We start from the raw sequence: 25016 nt of genomic DNA on the forward strand, positions 1-25016 counted from the left end.
AGAGGCCAAGCTCCCCCATGGTCTCTCCAGGCCAAAGTATGGGGAATAGTGGAAATGTTCAGGTTTGTTTTTTTTTTCTTGCAATGAGTAATTTAAAACAAAAAACATCTTTGTTTGTTTTAAAACTTTTTAGGAAGCTAAAATTAAAAAAAAAAAAAACAATTGTAGGGAAATAGTCATGAGATAATTGGGGAAAGAAGTGACCACGTGGGTATTTCATCTGATTAAGGGATTATTGTTACTGAAAAGTTGAAAATGACATCATGGTTTTATTTTTAAAGAGTCCATATCTTCTGTAGAAGCCTACTGCAATATTTAGTGACATGACCTGGGCCTTGGAATTTGTTTCAAAATCACCCATGTGTTGGGATCCCTGGGTGGCTCAATGGTTTGGTGCCTGCCTTCAGCCCAGGGCCTGATCCTAGAGTCCCAGGATCAAGTCCCATGTCGGGCTTCCTGCTTGGAGCCTGCTTCTCCCTCTGCGTATGTCTCTGCCTCTCTCTGTCTCTCGTGAATAAATAAATAAAATATTTTTTTAAAAAATCACCCACGTGGAGAGAGTGGGCTGGGTGCCAGGGAAGCAAGATTGGCCACGAGTTGATAATTTGAGTGGTGGGTGTGTGCAGGTTTATCTCATTATTCTACTTTTAAGTTTAACATTTTTCATTATAAAAATAAGTTGAAAACAAAAGATTAAGACTAAAACAATCTTTGTCACCAGGCAAATCTTGTATATATTATTTGCTGATGAGATAACACCATGTCTAGGATTTGCTTTAAGGTATTCCAAAAAGAGAAAAAAGTTGTGTGTGGCGGGGGGGGGGGGGGGGGGGGGGGGGTGGAGTTTGCAGAGACAAAACAAGATTGGCAAAAGGTTGTGGCAGCAGGTGATAGGTATTTATTCTGTTTTCTTTTGTCGATATATTAGGAAATTGTGAGAGTGCCCCAATAAAAAGCTAAAGTTGAACATACGAATCCTAACTGGCCATGGCAGCCTGGTACCTTTCCCCATCTTTCTCAGCCTAGATCTCTCACGGCATGGCACATAGTAAGTGCTCAACATAAGGAAGCTGTTACTAACACCACTGTTTTTATGGCAGGCAGTCTGCTCTGTCATTCGGCACCAGCTGATGCTCTCTCTCCCTTGTCCTCCAGAACGAATGCAATGCCTGATGCCAGAGGTAGTCCCAAGTGACTCTCTGAAGGACAATGCCTACAAACAGTGTCTCTACCTTCAGCTGGAATACATGGAGCAAGAGCTTCAGCTGGTGGGACCCCATGGCTTCCCGCAGGGCCAGAGCCACACCCGGGCCCTCAGCCAACTGCAGATGCTGAAGGGCCGCCTGCGAGGACAGCTGGGCACCCCACCCCCAGCATACACTGGGTAATCCACTCCCCTGGGTGCTGAGTGGGCACCTGCCCCCAGTGGGGGAGCCTGCAGAGAGAGCGTATCCGAGGCCACCTCGGAAGGATGTTCACCCAAATCTCCCCAGGCAGAAGTGATTCAGGATTCCTGTACAAATTCAGGGAGGAAGGGTTTGAATAGAGCTATTTGCCAAAGGCAGTTGTAGTTTACAGTTTAGAACCATATTCATGTGGGCTGTTTCCTAATTGTGCACCCTTGGACAAGTCCCTCAACCTCTCTGAGCTGCAGTGTCCTCATCTGTAAAATGGGAATAATTCCTACCTCCTAACTCAAAACACATTTTTAAACATAATCAGTGAAATCTGAGTACACAGGCTATTAGATGACACTGAGGAATTACTGTTAATTTTGATTGGTGTGACAATGGCACTGTAATTCAGTAAGAAAATCATCATTTTTGAGAAATATTCTGAATTAGGGATGATTTCACATTATGTCTAGAATTTATTTTTAAATATCCCAGCAAAAAATAAAATAAATAAACCCAAAAGCCAAAATGGAGAGAGGGAGGGAGAGAGACACTGAAGATAGATGGGATAAGCATAACAGGGAAGTGATGGCTGTTGAATGGCTGTTGAGCTAGTTGTTGGAGGTATGTAGTGCTCACTGATTTTTGTATGATGAGAAATTTTCATAATAAAAACTTTAGAAAAAATTATAGAGTACCAGCCTTCTAGGCTTCCCATGAATAATCTAGCGCTTTCTATACTCGATAGGTCTTCTAAACCCATGAATAACAGAGCAAATCTGTGCAAAGCACTTCATGTGGGGACTGGCTCTGAAGCACTGAATAAATGTGACCTCAACAGAACAAAAGTCTACCTGCCAGATAGAATACAGAACGGCCCTTTGAGTAGGGTATGAGATACAGAGGAGAAAACTGAGAGTCTAAGAGGTCCAAGAGCTTGGCCCCAGCCAGACAGCTGGTGGGGGTGAAATGGGATTTGAACTTGAGCCCGGAGGGTGCCACTCTGATCACACCCACCCTGCTTTACAGCTTCCGGATGACCAGCAAACCTCCTCGTGGCCTGCCCTGGTGGTGCGTCCTAGTGGGCTGGCTCCTGGTGGCGGCCACAAGTGGCGTGGCAGCCTTCTTTACCATGCTCTACGGCCTGCACTACGGGCGGACCGGCTCCCTCAAATGGCTCATCTCCGTGGCTATCTCCTTCGTGGAGAGCGTGTTCATCACCCAGCCTCTGAAGGTGAGGCTGCCCTTGACACCTGTGCCCACACTCTCCTTTCTCCCAGCTGCTCTGTCCTTAGGCTCAGCCATTCTTTATCTGTTCATTACAAACCTACACAGCACCTTGTCTGTGCCTTGCTGGGGGGAAAATGATAATGAAGTTAATCACCATAATAATCCAAGCACTGGGATTGGGGCTGGGGAGGGGGGTGTGCACAGAGACTAGGCCAGGACAAGCAGCTCACCAAGATGTGTTAAGTCAGAGTCACAGTCACCCTCAGGAGGGTCCTCGTCTCTGTACTAAAAATGATAACCTGAGATTAGGAAGGTAAAGTCACAAACATCTTGTGCTAGGTAACATGTATAAATATGAATAATACCATATTTCCTCAATTCTAGAAGTCCTTTTAATTGTGAGGTAGGCCAGCAATTTGTAGGAACTTTATCTTTAGAAAAAACCAAACAAAACAAAACACCAAGTCATTAAACACGTGCATCATTTGGAAGATGCACTCCTATTTCTGAAATGTAAAGTTACTGTCAGAGTTGGAGAAATACTGAGCCACAGCTCCCCCTGGAAGGAATCAGGTGGTAGGAATATATCATTGCACTGGGGTAGGGGGTGGGGGCTACAGAAAGGAGAGGATATTTACAGTGAATCTGGATGCCTATGAGACTCTCGAAATCTCCCCCCATCACATCCATTAGTTCCCCAGTTCTGCCCCCAATAGCCTTTATCAGAAGATTTAAACAACTCCTGACATCTCTAATCTAGTCTGAGAATAGTAAGAATAGAGTCATGAGGCATTTTGCTCCCAACCAAAGCACAGAATCCTTCTAAGTTCATGCATTTAGGTGCAGAGATGAAGGCATGGATGGAATGAATTACTTAATACAGAAGAAAGGGAAGGGACAGAGGGAGAAGGGAGATGGAACTCTGCACTAGAGGTAGTATAAGACATAAGAGGGTCTACCGGCTGTGGGGGCGCAGGTGGGAAATTTGGGTGAGAAGCAGGGGGAGCTCAGGATTCACTGGCTCTGCTTGGTGACCAGGTGCCCTGGCCCTCTCCTTTCACAGCCACATCCCTTCTCAGCACAGGATGGGCTGGTTCCCACCTGACTTCCCCAGAGCATGGCTTCTGTGCCCAGGACACAGTTGATAGTTTCCATCCCAGGCCTGGGTTTCATAGCAGGTGTTTTCCAGGTGCTGGGCTTTGCTGCCTTCTTCGCACTGGTCTTGAAGAGAGTGGAGGACGAGGAGGAGCCCGTGGCCTCCCTCCCAGGACGTCTGTCTAGCCCAGGTAATGGCGCACAGGCAGAGGCAGGGTCCGGGAACCCAATGAAGCTAAGACAGTCCTATAGAGCCCAGCTGCTGAGCTTCTTGCCCCATCAATCCTTCACCCCTGATTGGAGAAGCACCCCCAAACCATCCAAAACCAAACGACTCCTTCCTTTCTCTAGAGCAACCTTGTTCCTTCTCTACCCCAGCCTTTCTCTCTGGTCATGCACCCAAGCATGACCGCTTGGCCAGAAGAGGCCCCTTGGGGGCCGAGCTCTGCATGGCTGTCATTCTCTGTGTAATCCCAAGCAAGCAGCTTTCTCCTCCGAGGCTCAAGGCCCTGGTCTTAGAACAAAAACTGAAACAGAACATGCTTGAGGTGAGCTGCAGAGAGTTCAGGGACAAGGGTCTGCAAACCACAGCCAGGAGGCCAAATCTAGCTCACTGCTTGTTTTCATAAATGAAGTTTTATTAGAACAGCGCCATGCTGACCCCTGTCAGAGGAGGCCACTGAGCAGCCCCCTGCCCCCCAACCTGGTTTCATACTTCCCAACCTAAACTCCTGAGAATGCCTACAATAAGACAATCACAAAAACTAGCAAACAGAACAGAATCAACACTCTAGTACTCTATACACATATTCTGACATTCAGGGAAAAGGAAACGGGAGCAAATATACAAAAGGCACACCTACATTATTGCACTGACCTTATTATATAGTGTGGTTACCTCCTCGATGGGCCTGTATTCTTCCACTCTAAGATAGGGTTTGGGTTTGTTTTTGTTTTGGCTTTGCAGATCCAAAAGGTCCATTAAAATATTCTTCCCAAGACAAAAGAGTAATTTTTGTCCAAAGAGACGCCAGCTTCCAGAACAATTAAATATTCATTCAGTCATTCCTCTGGCAGCCACCCAGGGAGTACTTGCCGTGTGCCAGGCAGTTTGATGGCTTAGGAACATGATTTACATAAAATCCACTCACTGCAAGTGTACAATTCATTGATTTTAGTAGATTTCTACAGCTGTGCAACCATTATCTTAATTCAGATTCGGAACAGCTCCATCACCCCTCAGAAGGTTCCTTCTTGACCATCTGAAGCCAATCTCTGCTCTCACCCTAGGCAATGCAGCACTGGATGATGGAGCAGGTTGCCTTTGGAAGGTACAGCCTACTTAGGGAGACCCATTAAACAAGTTAACAACACAAGTGTGAAATGTAAGGAGAACTTGGAGAGAGACCAGGAGAATGCAGGCTCCTCTGCTGAGGTGGTAACTACATTGGCTCCTGGAGCCTGGCAAAGGGAGGGACTGCACCCTGGACCCTTGCAAAGGCCCCTGAGAAAGGACAGAGCTTATCATTTTACAGTGATTACTGACAGTGTAGCCCAAGCATAAGGAATTAGGAGGAGAATAGTTCAAAATGAGGGCAGAGTGGTAGGTGGGGAGCACAGCCTTGAGGCACCCGGGAAGTGCTGGGGTTTTGGAGGGCTGCTACATAGGACAGAAGCATGGTCTATCTTGTGCTCTGAGAAAGATTACAGAGGCTGGTCTTAGGAGACCAGAAGTAGTGGGTCAAAAGTAAAAGTGGGGAAAACACTACTGGAATGATCCAGACAAGAGGTGACATGTGCTGGCCGTGGGGGTTAGAAAGAAAGGCATGGATTCAAAAGACAGTTGGGACAGTACACCCCTATCGGAACGGCTAAAGTAAAAAGTGGTGATAATACCAAAGGCTGACAAGGATGCAGAGAATATGGGGCACTCACACACTGCTGGGAATATAAAATGGTACAGTCACTCTGGAAAAGTTTGGCCGTTCCTTTCAAAACTAAGAATGGATTCACCATATGCCCCAGCAATTGCATTCTTGGGCATTTATCCCAGAGACATGAAGACTTATTTCCATGCAAGAATGTGTATATACATGTTCACAGCAGGTTCATTTGAAATAGCTAAACGGCCGCTCCTAGGAATCTACCCAAGAGACATGAACATATATGTCTATACCAACATCTGTACATGAATGTTCATAGTAGCATTATTCATAATAGCCAGAGCTAGAAATAATTTAGATGTGAGTACATAAGCAAACAGGAGTGTATCCATACCAAAAAAAGGAACTAAATACTAATTACACAACAACATGGATGGACTCCAAACCATTATGCTAAGTGAAAGAAACCAGACACAAGAAACGAGGCACTGTAGGATTCCATCTAACTGTAAGATCCAGGAAAAAATCTATAGAGACAGAAAGCAGATTAATGAGGCTGAGGGTGGAACAGACTGGAAGTAGGAACTGACTTCATAGGGACGTGAGGGAACCTTCTGGGTTGATGAAGATGTTCTAAAACTGGGTTGTGGTGATGGTTGCACAACTGTACATGTACTTGAAATCACCGAATGAGGTATCCTTCCAATGGGAAAATTTATGAAAACCATAGCTCAATGAAGTGACTTGAAAAAGAAGATATTTAGAATTAGACATGACAGGACTTTGAAATATAAATTACCCTCCTTCTTCCATCTGTTATGGTTTCAGAGAGACTGAGACCTGTCTTAGGGTCCAGGAGCACAGGGTGGGGAGAGCCTTGTGCTTTCAGTACTAGGAGAATCCTCCAGCTGGAGGAGGAACAGCATTCTGAGCACAGGGATGGTGGGGCAGAGGCATGGAGGGCAGCCCTGGAAAATGGCTCCTGAGGAGGAGGGATGATAGATCCTGATGTTCCTTGTGCGAGAGGACACTTCTGGATGCAAAAGTAGAGGCTGGTTCTACTGTCCTCGTGCCCTTGCTTTCACAGACCCTACTGCCTTGTTCCGAGCACGAAGATGCAGCAGAAAGGACATTTACCAGCCACCTTTGACCACTGACATCGAGAAGATGAAAACCACCCATCTCAAGGAACAGAAGGCATTTGCCTTCATCAGAGAAATCTTGGGTAGGCAACCAACGTCACCCACAAGCAGTCTCCCCACTCGCTGGTTGTCAGCACAGAACTGAAGAAGCCCCAGCTTCTCCCCTACACTTAAAATCCCTTGGTGGCCCCACGTGGCCCTTAGGATAAAATCTGAACTCCCTACCGTGGCTCTGCCCACCCTGGGTCACCTCTCCCAGCCCTCTGCGCCCTGAGCTGTGGTCACACCATGTTCTGCAGCTCCTAGGACTCCTTGCACTCTCTGGACCCCAGGCCCTTCCCCAGGCTAATCTAATCTGCCTGGAAAGTACCTTCTCTCCTCCCTGTCTTTTCTTCTGGCTAATTCCTTGTTTTTTTAATTCTCAGCCTGAAGGCTTCAGAAAGGCTCTCCAAGGCTACTGACCAGGGGCTTCCAAACATCACTGTGTATCTTAGTCTGGGTTCTCCCATAAGCAGATTGGGGTATAAGTAGTTGGTTTGGGAGGTGATCCTGGGAAACACAGTAAAGTACAGGAGAAAGAAGGGAAGCAATAGAAACTGTGCTGATGAGTGGGTTCCATGAGGGAACTGGAGCTCAGTCCTCTGTGGGGGCATGTAGTACACACCCCCAGGTTGTCACTCACAGGTCAGTGGTGAGGGCTGCTCCCGGGGAGGACATTGACCCTGCAGCACTCCCACCTTGCCTTCCCAATGGCTGAGCACATAGGGCCAGACAAATGCAGAGAGCAGGGGAGTCTGCATAGGAGTAGCAGCATATTACAGAATGAAGAGAGCCCAGGGGTGTGGGCAGAGCCCCAATTCATCCCAGGGAGGGGGTTTCTGGGATGCATATTCCCAGGCCCTGGATCCAGAGATTCTGGGTAAGGCTCTGCATCCCCCACATCCTGATGGCTGCATTCTAAACTAAATCTTTGTATGTAAAGGGCCCTTACATCACACTCACCTGTCCATAGGTGAGCTCCATGAGGGCAGAGAACACAACTGTCATTGTCATTGCTCCATCCTCAGCATTGCACCATAACGGAGCCTCATTTTTAAAAGATTCTTTTCCAGGAGCATTTATGTAGCATGCATTCTGGGCAGGCACTATTCTTAAGTGCTTTATAAATATTAATTTGTTGACTCACCATCAAAACTTTATGAAATAGAATTATTATCCCCATTTCACAGAGGAGGAGAGTAAAGCAGAGGGGTTAAGTCACTTGTGAAAGGCACATGGCTTGGAAGTGGCAGAGCGAGGATTTGAACCTAGGCGGGAAGCTCATGATCTGTGGACTTCATTCATTCCCACTAAGGATTGGTTCCATTGTCACTAGGGGGTTGAGTAGCTGGTCTGCAAGACCTCGACTATTCTGAGCCACATACCACTTCATTTTTTGCCTTTGGCTTGGTGGAAGTTGGGGACCCTACCTGACCAGGGGCTATGCCTCCCTTCTCAGCATACCTGGGCTTCCTGTGGATGCTGTTGCTGGTTGCCTATGGGCAGAGGGACCCCAGCACCTACCACTTCAACAGACACCTGGAGCACAGCTTCACTCAAGGCTTTTCAGCTGTGTTAAGCTTCAAGGAGTTCTTCATGTGGGCCAACACCACCCTCGTGAGCAACCTGTACAGTCATTACCCAGGTCCTCTCCCCTCTCCCCTCACCCCAGGACGTGTGTCAGCCCCCTTGTGTAGACTCCTTTCTAGGAACAGGAGTGAGCCACTGTCACCATCAGCCTCACAGAGAACTGATAACCACAAGGCCATATGCTTTGACGGAGAAACCCTCAAAAGGGTTTGTGTGTGCATGAGAGACGGGTCCTAACTCTTCCCTGATGCAGAGTGGAGGGCTTCCTAAATCAGAGATAACCAAGCATGAATCGGCTAGGCAGAAATAGTATACCAGACAGAAAGACAATGTGAGAAAAGGCAAGTCTGAAACATCACAGCACGTTCCTAGAATTATAAAGATTGAGTGTGGCTGCAGTATAAGGTATGAGTTGAGGACCAGTGAGAAGCAAAGCAGGAGAGAGAAATAGGGGCCAATCATGAAGGGTCTCAGAAGTTCATATTTTATGCTTAAGGAAATGAGAAGGTATTGAACAGTTTCTCCATGAGGGAGTAACATAATCAAATTTGCATTTAAGAAGGATCATTCTGGAATCATGGGGAAGTTGGAAGACAGAGTTGTTAGGATGCTGGGGAGAAACGATGGGGCTGATGCAGGGATGAGGGGCAGAGGTGATAGAGAGATGGGTATGGGTGCAGACAACACTGAAGAGAGTTGATGAGCCTTGTTGACCATTAGGATGTAGGCATTGAGGGAAAGGACACAAAGAGTCTCCAAGTTGATGGCTAGGTGGTGGGGGTACCATTCCTCAAGATTATGTAGGAAGTAGACCACACCACACCTAAGGTGGGAAGGTGGTGAGGAATGCAGCCTGTGGTTGACCATGAACTACTCTTGACTGTTTCTACAATGAAGTAGAACTTCTACTGAAGTTCACATTAGCATCCAGGCCAGGATGCTCTAAGATGACTTTGATGTCTAAACTGACCCACTTGTTTTCCATCTCCAGGCTTTATCACTGATGGGAACTCTAAGCTGGTTGGCAGTGCCCAGATTCGTCAAGTGAGAGTCCGGGAAAACTCTTGCCCTCTTGTCCCACACCTGCAGGCTTCTCTTGACAGATGTCATGCACCATATTCCCTGGATATTGAAGACCTATCAGACTATGGGGAAGGCTGGAATGCCTCTATCCTCAATAACAGCAGGGGCTTTTCCCAGGCGTGGCAATACCAGAGCCAGAGACAACGCCGAGGGTATCCCATCTGGGGCAAACTCACTGTGTACCGGGGAGGAGGTTACGTGGTCCCCTTAGGGACTGATCGCAAAAGCACATCAAGGTAAGACTCACTTGACTCATGTGCGGCCAAGGAAAGCCATTTGTTAGAGTCCAGGTCGGATTAGCCGATGCAGCCAAGCTCATTTATGTCATTGTAGGGAGTGACCAGGAGATTTGGAAGTATTCAGATTGTTATTTCCAGGCCCTGGAAACTGGAGTCTCAGGGTCTCTCTCCAGCACTCTCAGCCTGGTGGGCTGAGTCTGGTGGCTTCTGCTAGAGCCCGTGTAGGGATGGGGAAGTCCACCACACAAAGCCATCCACCATCAGGAAGTGGGAAGTAGTTAAGGCTCTTAACCTTAGCCAAGAATCATGCTTTTATTTGTAGTGACTTACAGTACCAAGGAAGAAGAGTTGGGAGTATTCACTGTTTCTATAGTGGCAGAAGCAAGCCTGCTCTTTGTCTGAAGGATGTCACCTTATCCCCCGAGCTTGCTCACTACAAACACAGCTTCAGCAAATGCCTTGGGTAAAGCCCAGCCAGGACCTTGCATTCCTGGAATACCCAACATGATTGTGCATGGATATCCAGAGCCCATGCAGACTGCCTCTCCCAGCACACTCTAGGGCTAGAGAGCCCTAGGCGTGAAACCCTGGCATTGCTCCTGTTAGTTAGCTGGGTGGCCCCAGGCAAGGTAGTGAGCCCATATGCACCTCAGTCTTCTCCACTCTATTATCATAACACCAAGGGACACAGGTAACAAACTCCTGGGGAGAACAACTGGCAGGGGTCCCCTGGGATTAAGGACAGGACAGGAATAGTCCATTTCAGCATAAGAGGTGTTTTCCTGCCACTTGCAACAATAGGTATTATCTCTTTTATACTCCAAGCAGGAACATAGACCCAATGGGAAGGGGCATATTTTAAAACAGGCCCATCACTATTGCTGCCAGTAATAACAGCTGTCACTTTTACACACACACACACACACACACACACACACACACACACACACACTATTGCATTTTCTCTTCACAATGTTCCCAAGGCACTGGAGTTAACACCATTGCAGTTGAGGAAACTGAGTCCTAGAGAGGCTATTAGCTTCCCCATGAGGCAGTCAGGATTTGAACCCCAGTTCTTCCAGCATATACTCTTTCCACACCAGTGGGCAGACCTCCAGAAACTGGTCTCATATGAACTGCCAACCCAAGAGGGGTCTCAACTGCTGCTACTGCTGTCTGCCTAAGCCCCTGATTTTCTATGTGGTTCCTCTCACATGGTGATCCTCAAACTTTAAAAGGCATCACAATCCCTGGGAAGGCTCATCAAAACACAAATCCCCAGGCCCCATCCTCAGAGGAGTTTGTTTCAGGAGACTTGGGGTGGGGACTGAGAATCTGCATTTCTACGAAGTTTCCAGATGTGGATGCTGGCAGTATGGGGACACACTTTGAGGACCTCTGCTCTAACGTCCAGGAGACCATGGGTGCCATGACAGTGCACCATTAGTGGGAAACTATGATCACTTGCAAGGGCAGCCCTAAGGCCTTATGGTCCAGGGCATGAAGCAGAGCCAGAGGGATACATTTCTTTTCTTTTTTTTTTTTTTTTTAATTTATGATAGTCACAGAGAGAGAGAGAGAGAGAGGCAGAGACACAGGCAGAGGGAGAAGCAGGCTCCATGCACCGGGAGCCCGACGTGGGATTCGATCCCGGGTCTCTAGGATCGCGCCCTGGGCCAAAGGCAGGCGCTAAACCGCTGCGCCACCCAGGGATCCCGAGGGATACATTTCTGTAGGAAACCCTGGCCTCCTCCTGGGCAGAGGGGGGAGGGAGCCGCTATAGATGGAGATGTCGCTAAATATCCCTCTTCCTACAGAATTCTCCAGTACCTCTTTGACAACACCTGGCTGGACAGCCTGACCAGAGCTGTTTTTGTGGAGTTTACTGTCTACAATGCCAACGTGAACCTGTTCTGCATCATCACTCTGACCCTGGAGACTAGCGCCCTGGGTGGGCAGCCTTGCCTGTGACCTCATCTACAGTGTTCTGGAAGACAGACACCCCTCCCTCTGGGCCAGAGCTCCTGACCAGGCTGGGCCTTGCTGCCCCGGGCCAGAGTTCTGGGGCCAATGGTTGTTTGGGGGGTGGATCTTGGTTCTCCGTAGGCACCTAAAGGCCAGGCTCCAGGGCTGTTCCACTCTTATTCCTAGTTGCCTCCACTTCTCTCTAGACTGTCTCTCAAGATACCCAGAGAGAACCCAGTTGCAGTCTGAAGGCAGCTTATCATCTTGAGCTACCCAGTCTGGGGAATGTGGGTTGGGAGGCTGGCAGAGAAAGGCTGGGGAGGGGGCGAACTGGTAATAGATAATTTCACTTAAAACAGCATTTTACAACTTGTACCTCAAACCTACAGTACAAAGTACATTTCACATCATATTCTAACACACAAATATATATAACTGAGACAAAAGCTTCAAAAATATTTCCCTTCACTACATGTAATGTACTCCAGTATTTTGTGTTCTGTTCCACTTCTCTTCCCACTTCCTGCCTCTGGCCTCTTTTACCCCTATCAAAATCTATGGAAAATACTACCTAAAGCTTCCTCAGCTAATAATTAATTTTCCCCAAAGTCAACCACCTCTCCTTTAAATATTAAGCAACTTTTAGTATCCAATTACATTTTTAATAAAACTAATACATGCATATAGTTCTTTAAATTTCAGAACACTGTAAAGTGAAAAATAAAAGGCCTTCAACTTCCATGATTATTGGCCACTGTTAAGAGCTTCTTTCAAATCCTTTGGTGGGAAGGCAGTTATTTTGTATCCTTGTGCTCCTCTACTGCATTTTGCCACCTTTGTGGCTCTTAAGGACCAATTAAACAGCCTGTCCCCAAACACCTCTGATTAAATTATGTGTTTCTACAAATGAGAAGTGAGGGTGGGTTTCAGGTCTGGTTGGTTCAAGCAGTCCATTGATGTCAGCAAGGACCCAGGTTGTTTCTGTCTCTCCATTCTGCCATTCTTGGGTTGACTTTGTCTTCAGAGGCAGTAGCCTTATCAAACTGTTTTGTTTTTTTTTAATAATCACTAAAACATCTTTACAATACCACCCCCCAAAAGAAAAGACACAGAAATGGATGAAAGATGATCCAAAAAAAAGGCTGAATTTTAGGCATATTGGTCAATAGATGAATTGATCTTCAGTGAACCCTCTTTAGCTGAACCAGCCTTGAGTAAATTAATGTTAAGTGGGTGAGTGTGCTTTGGCTGGAGGTAACCAAGTGCACGAATGGCTGACACCAGATGCAGAGTATAGGGAGTGGCTCTTCCAGTGCAGCTCCCTGCATCTCCTCTCATATGTCCATGGTCTTTGGCACCCACTATGTGTCCAGTCCCTTGAGTCTGTGGGTCAGAAGGGTCTTTATCTGCTCTTCTGCTCTGGCCAGCCCTCAGAAGGGTCTGAGCTTACATCATGCCACTGATGACTTCCAGTCAGAAGTGGTGGCTCTGAGTGGTCAGGTAACCAGGAGTGAGAACATGTTTTGCTTCCCAGGAACCTTCTTCCCACATGCGAACCTGCAGAGCCTGCGCCTGTACCCCTTCACTGACGGCTGGCACCCCTTCGTGGTAGCAGCAGAGGCCATCTACCTCCTGTTTCTTCTCTACTACATGATTGTGCAGGTGAGGGGTGGACTATGACTCCATGGGGATGGAGGCGGCAATGTGTGCCTGTCCCCTCTCACACAGCTTCCCCAAAGTGAGGCCTAAAGAAGGGAGAGGGAAACATTCTGCTACCCTCTTGCCATGGCACCCTTTTGGTCCGTCTGTAGTCCTGAGGGACCAGCTCAGGGACCAGCTTTTAGTATTTCTCAGGAACTGAGACTCAGAGGGTAGTCTTTCCTGGGCGAGGTAGGGAGAGGAAATGAGAGATTCCAAAAAATGTCAAAGGTGAGAAAGGAGATAGGTGGCTGTGCCCACAGCCGGTGGTTCACCTGTGGTCCCTGGGAATTAGGAAAAAATCCCTTTTGCCACCTTTAAATGACACCATGTTGCAAAATGAAGGTGCAGATGTTGACAATGTTGGTGGTTTGAGGAAGCTGGGAACTCATCTAAAGCTTGGTATATGCTCTCACCCCTCCCCATAACAAAAATGCAAATCAGACATCTTAAGAGGGCATCCCAACCCCTGCTTAACAGCCACAGCCACTCGAAAGTGAGGATGATATCTTGAGTGTTTTCACCACGTGATAGGCATTACGCAAAAAACCTTGCATGGCTTTTCTCTTTTAATACCAGGAGAAAGGTGCTATTGGCTTCATTTCACAGAGTAGGAAGCTGAAGTCCAGAGACATGAAGAATTTATTCAAGGCCAAAATTGAACCCAGAGAGTCTGACCCCTGAACTTGACACTCAACCCCTCTGTGGCACCATCAGACTCATAAAATCTGGATCCCATGGGGTCTCCGAGTGTCACCAATGCCAACCCAACAGGGAACAGTCATCAAATAACCACCTACTAACATCAAAGGAGGACCATCCACCACCCAACGCCATCCTACCCTCTGGATTGTACATGCCCCCACAACGCTTCTTTGCAAAGCCCATAAATCTTTCTAAAAATGCCACTTCTTAAAATCATCCCCCCTTTCTCCATCCCTTTATAATGGAGGCAAACTTAGTCTCTAAGCAGCCAAGAGTAGGGAGGTGGAAGGAAATGACCACAGAAGCTTCTCTTTAGTGGGAGGGAAAAATGGAGGGAAGCCTAGAACTTGCATAGCATAATTCCTTTGACTTGTGACACCTGATGTGGAAACAAGGTTAAATATAAAATCTGCCAATCTAGAAAACCTATCTATCCACAAAGAAAAAAAAAATGACTTTAACAAAATTATTTCTTTTTAATAGCGGTAGCTAAATATACATAACATAAAATTCACCACTTTAAACATTTTAAAATGTACAGCTCAGTGGCATTATGTACATTCACATTGTCATGCAACCATCATCACCAGCCATCTCCAGAATTTTTTTCCTCTTACAAAACTGAAACTGGACCCATTAAACAATAACTCCCTCCCCTCAAAAACAACCCCACTGCCTCCGAAGAAAACAATGTTTCTTATAGAGTCAGCATCACTACAATGTGATGCACATCCCAGGAAATCTGCTAGCAGATTCCAAAGACAGAAAGGAATCTCACCCTTGCATATTGCCAGGCAAATAAGACTCATTACATATTCATTCTTAAAATAAACACTAATTAATCCTCAAGAGGATTTACGGCAGCATCTGTCCCACTAGTCTACCCTAAATTCACCTGGTAATTGGGGCTGCCACTTGTGTTTGCCAACTGCCTTTATTAAAAGGAAAAATAAATGTACATGTTCACAATAGGAAGTAATTTTGCAACCTGGAGGTAGGTGCCTACCATTTGGCTCCTACCCTCCCAGGGAAACTGAGAGTGAATGGAACTATCTCCCTTCTTTTATATATATATTTTATTGGAGTTCAATTTGCCAACATATAGTATAACACCCAGTGCTCATTCAGTCAAGTGCCCCCCTCAGTGCCTGTCACCCAACTATCTCCCTTCATGATTCATGATAGCACTTCAAAGAGAAAGCTTCCAGGTCCTTTAGAAAAACATACCTGAGGCTAGTTTAACTTTCAAAAAGGATTTACATACATCTCAAAAGGGCAGAGAAAGAATATACAATTACATAGTGCTCTATGTATACATAGTGCTCTATGAAAGAAAGGGTGGAAGGGTCTTTCCCATTCCCCAATTTTTTGCATCAGAAATAATTAAATGTTTTTCTTATCAGATTCTGTATTTACTCTTATGTACCTCCAAAATTCTGCAGCCCAAGTTGGTTATGAAAGCAGATGGCTGCTTTCATAACCAGTCTGTGCACAAGGCTGGGGAGAGGCTCCAGGCACTCCATGCACGTGGGGCTAGGGCTTTGAGAAGCCTCTCCAGGAGACAGTAGGCCCCTGCTGGAGGGTCATCTGGGGTGGTTCGGAGAGTCATGGTGGAAGGGATGGGGAGGCACAGTTCTGGGTACAGCATTTGGCAGAACCTCCAGCTCCTTTCCCAGGGCAAGCTCATGAGAAAACAGAAGTGGTGCTATTTCCATAGCAAGTGGAATCTTCTGGAGCTGACCATCATCCTAGCCAGTTGGAGTGCCCTGGCAATGTTTGTGAAGAGGGCCATCCTGGCAGAACGGGACATCCAGCACTACAGGAGCCACGGGGAGGAGTAAGTGGCTCTGCCTCAGCCCTCAACTCCCACACTAGACCTGCTTCCTCCAGCTCCATGGCCCCAGGGTCTGGGGGGGTGGGGGACGGAGGGCAGCTTTTGAAATCTTACTGATCCTTAGAGGATCGGGGTCACTCTTTAAAAAAGGAACTATAACTACCACTTAGATTCAGGTTTGGGGCCTGACACATATACAGTTGGAAAGGGCTTTTTGAAGACAAAATAGAACAATTTCTTACTTTTTTGCAAATCTGACCCAAACATAAAACCATGGGACATGCTGTTAAGGTTCCCTCCCAAAAGATGTAGCCCACCAGTGTGGACACATCTGCTACCATTTACAAAGTGTCTACTCTGCTGGTCATGATGCACTAGCTTCTCAGATGCTTGCAAGAACTCAACATCGTGGTAGACGCTATTGCTATCCAATTGTGGGTTTGCCTCTTGGTGGGTGTTGAGCCAAAAGATATGACCAAGCAAAAAGAGCAGGAAAAGGAAGGATTTTACTTGCAACAAGTAAAGGAGAACACTGAAGATCTTTCCCAAAGCATTGTCTCCCCAAACAACAAAATTAGGGAGGTTTTAAGGTAAGGATCAATACATATTCATCGAGGCCTTGTGCACACAATGGGAAATACGGCACGGAATTGAGGCAGAAGTCACCTTGGGGTAACTGAGTCCTGGTCAAAGTTACTAGGAAGGCAAAGGTCATCATTATCAATTCTCTGGCTTCAGTTGGTTTGGTATCTGAGTACTCAAGGGGGTTTAGATCCTGCAGAGAACTCAAGAATGCACATCAGGTCTATCTTGGCTTTGTTTTATTACTGACTGCCCCTGATAGGATCAGACTATCTCCCAGCCTGATAATGGCTGTTTTATTCTTACATTCATTCTCAAGGTGGGTGGGGGCTTAAGATGACTTCCTTTGTCAGGAAAGCTAGGTCTGTCTTTCTGTTTCTGGGGTTCCCTAAACTCTTTCTGCTTACATTATCACTACTCCATTTTACAAATAAAGATATTGAAGCTCACAGAGGTAACATCCCCATGGTCACACGGCTAAAAGGTGGCAGAGAAGTAATTTAAACCTAGCTTACGTGAGGGACTCAGTCAGCAGAATGTGCAACTTTTGACTCTGGGGTTGTAAGTTTGAGCCTCTTGGCTCGAGATTACTTAATAATTAAATCTTTAAGGGGTAGCTGGCTGGCTCAGTCAGTAGAACATATGACTCCTAAGATCATGAGTTTGAGCCCCATGTTGGCTGCAGAGATTACTTAAAAATAAAATCTTAAAAAAAAATTTTTTTTAAACCCCAAATACCTAGCTTGTGTGACTCTAGGATCCCAACCCTTCCATTAAACCATTGTGTTTCTTGACTCATTCACTGACTTTATTGATACGGATAACATTTATTTATTGTTGGATGTTATACAGTTATAAAAACACCACTTTAACAATATTATCTCATCTGCTTTAATCTTCCCAAAACTTTTAAAAGATCAACATCCATTTCTTACAGAGAAGGAAATTGAGGCTCAGAAAAGATGTCTGTCCGAGGTCACACAATTTGGAAATGGAAATACAAGGCCTTTAATTTGAACTCTGCATTCCTAACCTCCCACCCTATTGCTGGCTCATTTAGCTCACAAACCCTAAGCTCTAAATGGTATAAGAGCGTTAGATGTTTTAAATGAGGCAGGAGAAAGGTGCCACAGGAGCCAAAGGAGGAAGCAGCAATCCATCCAGCAGCCCCAGTCTGCTCAAAGGGAAGGATAATGCTGGAAGGCATGAGATTAGGTAGAAGGATAACTTTCATTCAGGCACTTAATGCTTTTACAAACCTAAGATCAGGGCACCTGGGTGGCTCAGTCGGTTAAGCATCTGCCTTCCGCTCAGGTCAGGATCACAGGGTTCTGGGATAGAGTCCTGCATTGGGCTCCCTGCACAGTGAAGTGTCTGCTCCTCCCTCTGCATCTGCCCCTCCCCTGGCGTGTGCTCTGTCTCACTCACTCTCTCTCCAATAAATAAATAAAATCTTTAAAAACACACACACATAAAAACTAGAGATCATATAATTCTGTTCCGTAATGATGGATAGTTGGAAGAAAGGCAGGCAGAGACAAGGGGCCCTGCCCTAAGAGAAAACCACCCTTAAAAGGATTTTACACCACCCTGGAAGGAGCCCTCCACCCTTTCACAATGATGGGTAACAAAAGCCTGATTGGATGACAGGCTCAGGGAGGGTTAATCAGATTACAAGAACCCAGCCAACAAGCCCATAAAAACCCGGAGGCTTAGAAATTCTGGTGTCAAGCCTCTCAGGTTCCCTCCCTCTTCAGGAACTTTGTACTATCACTTTACTATTGCTCAATAAACTTTGATTTGCTGCCCACCACTTTTTTATCTGGTCTACCTCTTCACTCTTCGAACCAGCATGACCAAGAACCATGGGCACCAAAGAAAAGGAAATCCTGTAACAATAGCCTGTTCTCTATCCATGTCACTAGATATATATAGGTCTATATACAGGAATCCTGCATTCCATTTTATTTATTTATTTTTAAGTAGGCTCCATGTTCAGTGTGGAGCCCAACACAGGGCTTAACCTCACGACCCTGAGATCAAGACCTGAGCTGAGAACAAGAGTGAGATGCTTAACGGACTGAGCCTCTCAGGCATCCTTGATTCTATGACATTTTAACAACACACCAATATTAAGACTGAATTAAAAGCACAAAGGTACAAAGGGAATGAAGGGTAGGATGGAAGGGCAGGAAGGACCCAGACTTTGGGATTAGACATGCCTGGATTCCAACTCTTATTCTTCTACCACTAGTTATGTCACTAGCTCTGTGACCTTGTGCCAATCTTAGTCCATATCTGTAGAGACAGCAGTACTTAACCTTATCCAGTGGTCTTGGAGGTCAAATGAGACAGGGCAGTTGAGGTTCATTAGGCCCTTACTTGGCACAGAAATTAAATGGTACTTCCATTGTTCTTTCAAAGGAAGATATACACTCAGACAAGTGTGAGGGAGGATGTGGCACCTAGGGACCCCAAACCAGGAAGAGAGGCTCACAGAATGCCCTCACTTCTATCTTCTTGATGCTGGAAGGATTCCTCCTTTCCCATTCTTCCAAAGCTCTTCAGCCATAAACCAAAAATGCTAGGTAATGGTCCCATGACTACCATCAACATCATCATACCTGTCAGAGGCATCATCCCACCATCTTCCTTATTATCTTCACCATCATCCTCACCACCAGCATCACCCCTATCATTATCACCACTATCACCTCCCTCATTATCATCATCATTCATATCATAACCATCATCCCCACCATCACCATCATCACCAGTTCATCATCACCTAGCTGTGGGAATTGGACCAGTTCTACCTCCTAGACCTACTGTGGGACGTGATGGGCCTCTGAGATCATCATAAATCTAATCCTGCATCCTGGGCTCAATTGATCCCAAATGAGCTCTGGGTGAGCTACTCATAGTCTCTGAGATCCCGTCTCCCCTTTTGGTCCCACAGGGGGATCAGTTTCAGTGAGACAGCAGCGGCTGATGCTGCCCTTGGGTACATCATTGCCTTCCTGGTACTGCTGTCCACAGTGAAGCTTTGGCATCTGCTCAGGTTGAACCCCAAAATGAACATGATCACATCAGCCCTGCGCCGTGCTTGGGGGGACATTTCGGGGTTTATCATCGTCATCCTCATCATGCTTCTGGCTTACTCCATTGCGGTGAGTCGTCCCTTTGGTAAAACCGTCAGGGCTGGTCTCCTTGGAAGCAAAGGCTTTTCAGTGGTGGGGAGTTGAGGGTTAGGGTTAAGAAGATTTTGGTACCTGAGGGAGATGATGGATCTTCTGAGTCCAAGGCTTTTTAGCTGGAGCTCATAAACTGGCCACCCCACATGGCAAAGGCTGGAGACCTCAGTTAGGTAAGAGTGAGGAGGAATAATCTCTAAGACTAAAAGGGCCAACTACCTCCAATAAAGGATTCTTTTCTGTATCTAGATCCTACCTGGATATAACAGTTCTCTTGACATCCCAATTGTTCAGACATGCACAGAATATTCCCTTTGTGGGGGGATGTGGAGATGAATTGTGAGGACAGATGCATCCACAGGCCATGTCACTGCCTGATGCCTTACACTTGGGGCATGAACTTAGTAGGGCCAAAAATCATTCCATTCAGTCCCTGGACACTGAAAGCATTTTAGCAATCACAACTCCTTTGTGAATGAAAAAAACATGGCACTGTCAACTCTTTTATTATCAATTAATGTGGGAAACAAACGCCTTCTACTACATCTTAATCTCTATCTAATTATACCCTCCATCCTCTCCAAGTCCACATTCTCCATTATACCATGGCTCCCACTCCTCTGTGACCCTCCCCTCAATCCTGACCCACTCTCTACCCCAACCCCTCCAATCTCACTTTCCACCATCCCTGACCTCCACACAACCTGATGATCCCTCTTATTCTGGTCCCCACTCCCTGTCTAAGCCTCTCCTTCCATTCCTCATCCTTTTCCTGTCCCTATAATCTCAACCCTGACTCCCTAATCTCTGACCCTACTCCATCTTCCTCTCTCACCCTTAGAAATGGGGTGAGGTGCATTGACGCAGTGGTGGAGGGTATATACTAAAAAGCTGGAGTCTGGTTTTATCAAAAATACTCCACCTGACCCCTTAATTCATGTGGATTTATTCAGTCCTTGATCTGCAGTGCAGGAGCTGCAGGGACACTGCAGTGTCCCCTGGGACCAGAAGTCACTAACTCAGAGCCAAGGGAGTGCTGGGCCTCCCTGACACAATAGCAGAAATCTTTGGGGGGAAGGATGCTGTGCTAAGGAGGAAATACAGTGGCGGTGGGGAAAGCCCTGCCCAGACAGAAGCCTCTTGTCATCCAACCCAATGGCCCCAGAGCAAAGAGGTTAGGGCCTCAAAGAGCCCAGTTTCATCCTTGAGGCTTAGAGCAACCATCTGAGTGAACACAAGTGTGTGATGCCTGAGCCCCAGTGCCTAGTGCGTGATGCCTGAGCCCCAGAGGTGCATACACACCCCTAACAGAGCTGGGTATGTACACACACCCACTTGCAAGCCCCTGTAAGGACAGACGGCTTTGCCAGGCCAAGGATATGGCTGACCCAGGACACTGACTCTACTGTCAAACAGGCATCGGGGCTGGGGTGGGGAGGTCACTTGGTTTCCTTCTGTGTTCATGAGGACTCTTTCCATAACAGTCAAACTTAATATTTGGTTGGAAACTCCATTCCTACAAAACCCTCTTTGATGCAGCAGAAACAATGATCAGCCTTCAGCTCGGAATCTTTAACTACGAGGAGGTAATGGGGTATGGTGGGGTGAGGGATATGGACACTACCATGTATACCAAGCCTTTGTGAAAGTTAGAAAAAGCACCCTCCTCAAGTGCCTCCTCCTGGGTAGATGTTGCCCCTTGGGTCCATGGCCTGGCAAGCACAGGGCAGCTTTGAACAATGAACAGGGAACAAAGGAAAGTTCCCCTTCCTCTAGGCAGGCACGTCCATACTAGGGCTGTAGCTTGCCCCGGGGACCCTGCTTACTAGAGAACATCAGGTACTGGCTACTCAGGAGAGGGCTGAGCTGGGAGGAATCTAGAAGGGAATGTTCCCGGCCCTAGCCAGAAATGGTAGCCATATTTGAAAATGGTAGCAGTAGGGAGTAGGGGGTGTTGGCTTTTCCCTCTCCTGGTAGCTCCTTATGGACTGCCCATACTTTCAGCTGCCATCCGGCAGGGGACCCTCCTGGTTCCAATCTCTGCCTAGTCTGGGAACCAGTTTCCCCTCTGAGAGTGCCTATGGGGAAGTGATTGCTAAGACACAGGACTCCTGGGGATGACTCCGGCTTTCTTCCTGACAGGTCCTGGACTACAGCCCAGTGCTTGGCTCCTTCCTGATTGGGTCCTGCATCATTTTCATGACATTTGTGGTGCTGAATCTATTTATCTCTGTCATTCTGGTGGCCTTCAATGAGGAGCAAAAAAATGATCAGGTGAGTCCCTCTGGCCTATTTTTCAACAGTCCCTGACCTTGAACTAGGAAGATACTGAATAGCATTAGACATAAAGGGGATTTGAGAGACACTGTAGCCCAAAGCCCTCATTTCATAGGAGGGGAAACAGGTCCAGAAGGAGGGAATTACTTCTTGAGACTACAAGCAAATGAAGGACAGACCAGAATTGGGTCTCCTGATTTCCAAGGTGGCAGTCCAGTGATTCTCAGCCCTGCGTGTACATTAGAATCTCTGGGTGAATGAGTCAAGCTCTGGTATTTTTGATATCTTCCCATGTGATTGCAATATACAGCTGAAGCAGAGAACCTGTTAAAAATTATTAAAGCAGATAACTTAAGTGATACAAACTTTAACACTTCATGAAGTAGACAGTCTCCATTCAGAGAAGTACAAACAGGGTGGAAGGCAAGAAGCTTTTATAGGATAAAGAATAGAGAACAAGGAAGAGAAAAATTTTTTTTAAAAGATCTGATTGGCTGGAGCCACAGAGTCAACCTTGTTTGGAGTAAGATAGAAAAGAAGTATAGGGATCCCTGGGTGGCGCAGCGGTTTGGCGCCTGCCTTTGGCCCAGGGCGCGATCCTGGAGACCCGGGATCGAATCCCACGTCAGGCTCCTGGTGCATGGAGCCTGCTTCTCCCTCTGCCTGTGTCTCTGCCTCTCTCTCTCTCACTGTGTGCCTATCATAAATAAATAAAAATTCAAAAAAATATTTAAAAAAAAAAAAAAAGAAAAGAAGTATAGACCCCAGAAGTGGCTTGGTGTTTCGGTCCTGGCTAGCCTGGTATACTGCATTTTGGGCAGGGGAGCATTTATAGGGACACAAAGTTCTGTAAACTTCAGTTTGCTGACATGGCACACCAGGCAGGACCAGCTCCATCTTGGGCTTAGAAATTTTTCCTTTAAAGATTTTATTTATTCATGAGAGACACAAAGAGAGAGGCAGAGATATAAGCAGAGGGAAAAGCAGGCTCCCTGCAGGGAGCCTGATGTAGGACTCAATCCCAGGACCCTGGGATCATGACCTGAGCCGAAGGCAAACACTCAACCACTGACCCACCAGGTGTTTCTTGGGATTAGAGATTTATTGCAACAAGTCATATGGTAACTAGTTTAAATTTTGAGAAGCTGTGGCAAACTACTTTGCAAAGCAGCTGCACTGTTTCATATTTCCAGCAGCAATGCACAAGGTTCTTTGTACATAAATTTGTAAGAGCCTCTGCTGGGGGTGGTAGAAGGAATTTTATTATTCTCATCAGAGGGAAAAAAGGAACTTCCTGGGGAATAAGTGGGAGCACACACTCTTGGAATTCCCAGAAAAGGGAGAATCTCTACAAAAAAAAAGAAAAAAGAAAAGAAAAGAAAAAAAGACTCTAAAGAGTGAAGTGACTTTGGCAGAGACCTAATTGGACAATAAAGCCATGGTTTCACCTTAGAAAGAAAAGCCCCCAAAGAGGATGGTTCTAGGTATGTCACATGGGCTTTCTTTCCCCCTCTTCAGCTGTCGGAAGAAGGAGAGATTGTCGATTTGTTACTGATGAAAATACTCGGTTTCTTGGCTATTAAACGTAAAAGAGAGGAGCCTGGAAGCAGCAGTGAGCAGCCCAAGTAGCCATCAGAGGTGGGGGCCCCCTCCACCTGCATCAGCTGCGCTCAAAGTTCAAACTCTTCATGCACACATGAGCATCTTTAGAAGGAAGATGGCCAGAGCCTTGGACCTATGCTTACTGGTGATTCTATAGTCTCTCTGTATGTTCTCCCGTGTGCATAGAAAAGTCACCAAGTCTGACAAGTGAAAAAAATAAATATATATACAGATACATGCAATTACCACTACTGTGATAGACTGTTTGTTCAAATGTATTTCCTTCTAGAAATAAAACAAATATTGTCTGGAGTTTGGGTAAAAATCATCTCTATAGACTATTTAATCTTCTTGGTTGGTCAGGGGTTGGTTCTGAATGATTCCAGTTCAGGGTTTCTCAAAATCTATCCAAGAGATGTTAATGGCTGTTAGAGAAGTTGGCTACAGTTGCCGGAACAAAGTACCACAAACTAGTTGGCTTAAAACAACAGAAATTTACATTCTCTGTTTTGGAAGCTAGAGCCCCAAATCAAGGTGTCAAGGGGGGGACATCCTCTCTCTGAAGACTCTGGAGAACAGTCTTCTCTTCCAGCTCTAGTGTCCTTTGGTGTTCCTTGGCTTATAGACATTCTAATCTCTGTGTCATCACATGGCCTTCTCCTTTGTATCTGTCCTGGTTTTCTTCTTCTTCTTTTTTTTTAATATTTTATTTATTTGAGAGAGAGCATGAGGGGGGGTGAAGGGTAGAGAGAGAAGTAGACACCTTACTGGACAGGAAGCCTGATGCAGGGTTTGGTCCCAAGGCTCCCAAGCTGAAGGCACTTAATCAGCTGAGCCACCCAGGCGCCCCTCTTTTCCTCGTCTTACAAATTGTCTCGTCATACTGGATTGAGGGCCCATCCTACTCTATTATGACCTTATCTTAACAAATTACATCTGCAACAACCCTATTCCCAAATTAGATCACATTGTGAGTACTGGGGGTTAGGACTTCAACATATCTCTTTAGGGAACAAAATTCATCATAACAGGCATCATTCCCCCAGAAATGTTTCTGAATCAAATAAATGCGAGAAATGCTAGATTATAAAAGGTCACACAAGTTCTTTAGCATGGGAATTGTCAGAGTTTTTAATATGCTAAATGGGCACTGTGAGTCTCCTGGGATGAGATGAGCACAAGAGATAAAGAGTATAATGACTCCTGAACCCTTCTGAGGCATCCAGTACTGCAGCAACCTTAGTCAGAGTTAGTGTTCTTTAGACAATACTTTGGGAATTGTTGATTTACATCAATGGTTCTCAACCTTGGCTGCATGCTAGACTCCCCAGACTTCATTCCAATGCATCAGAACCTTTGGGCTAGGACCCAGGCAATAATAGTTTTAAAGTCTCCCCAGGTGATTCCAATGGGCAGTCAGACTTGATAATCAGACTCAATAACCATGCTCTAAATTCTGAGAAC

At 46.2% G+C, this 25016-nt stretch overlaps 1 protein-coding gene across 1 annotated transcript in view; it reads left to right on the forward strand.

The window, feature by feature from the left end:
• The window catches only part of LOC112911892 (polycystin-1-like protein 2), an 87608-nt gene extending 64029 nt beyond the window's left edge, over positions 1-23579 (forward strand). Inside the window, exons 30-42 of the mRNA XM_072731966.1 lie at positions 1156-1384; positions 2424-2628; positions 3814-3910; positions 6690-6827; positions 8243-8428; positions 9365-9692; positions 11513-11646; positions 13195-13322; positions 15740-15900; positions 19439-19649; positions 21158-21259; positions 21816-21947; positions 23469-23579. Of these exons, the coding sequence (XP_072588067.1) occupies positions 1156-1384; positions 2424-2628; positions 3814-3910; positions 6690-6827; positions 8243-8428; positions 9365-9692; positions 11513-11646; positions 13195-13322; positions 15740-15900; positions 19439-19649; positions 21158-21259; positions 21816-21947; positions 23469-23579 (2162 nt within the window). The remainder of the gene's footprint in view (positions 1-1155; positions 1385-2423; positions 2629-3813; positions 3911-6689; positions 6828-8242; positions 8429-9364; positions 9693-11512; positions 11647-13194; positions 13323-15739; positions 15901-19438; positions 19650-21157; positions 21260-21815; positions 21948-23468) is intronic.
• The last annotated feature ends 1437 nt before the right edge of the window (positions 23580-25016 follow it).

The sequence above is a fragment of the Vulpes vulpes genome, chromosome 12 (assembly GCF_048418805.1).
Source record: "Vulpes vulpes isolate BD-2025 chromosome 12, VulVul3, whole genome shotgun sequence".
NCBI classification, from domain to species: domain Eukaryota; kingdom Metazoa; phylum Chordata; class Mammalia; order Carnivora; family Canidae; genus Vulpes; species Vulpes vulpes.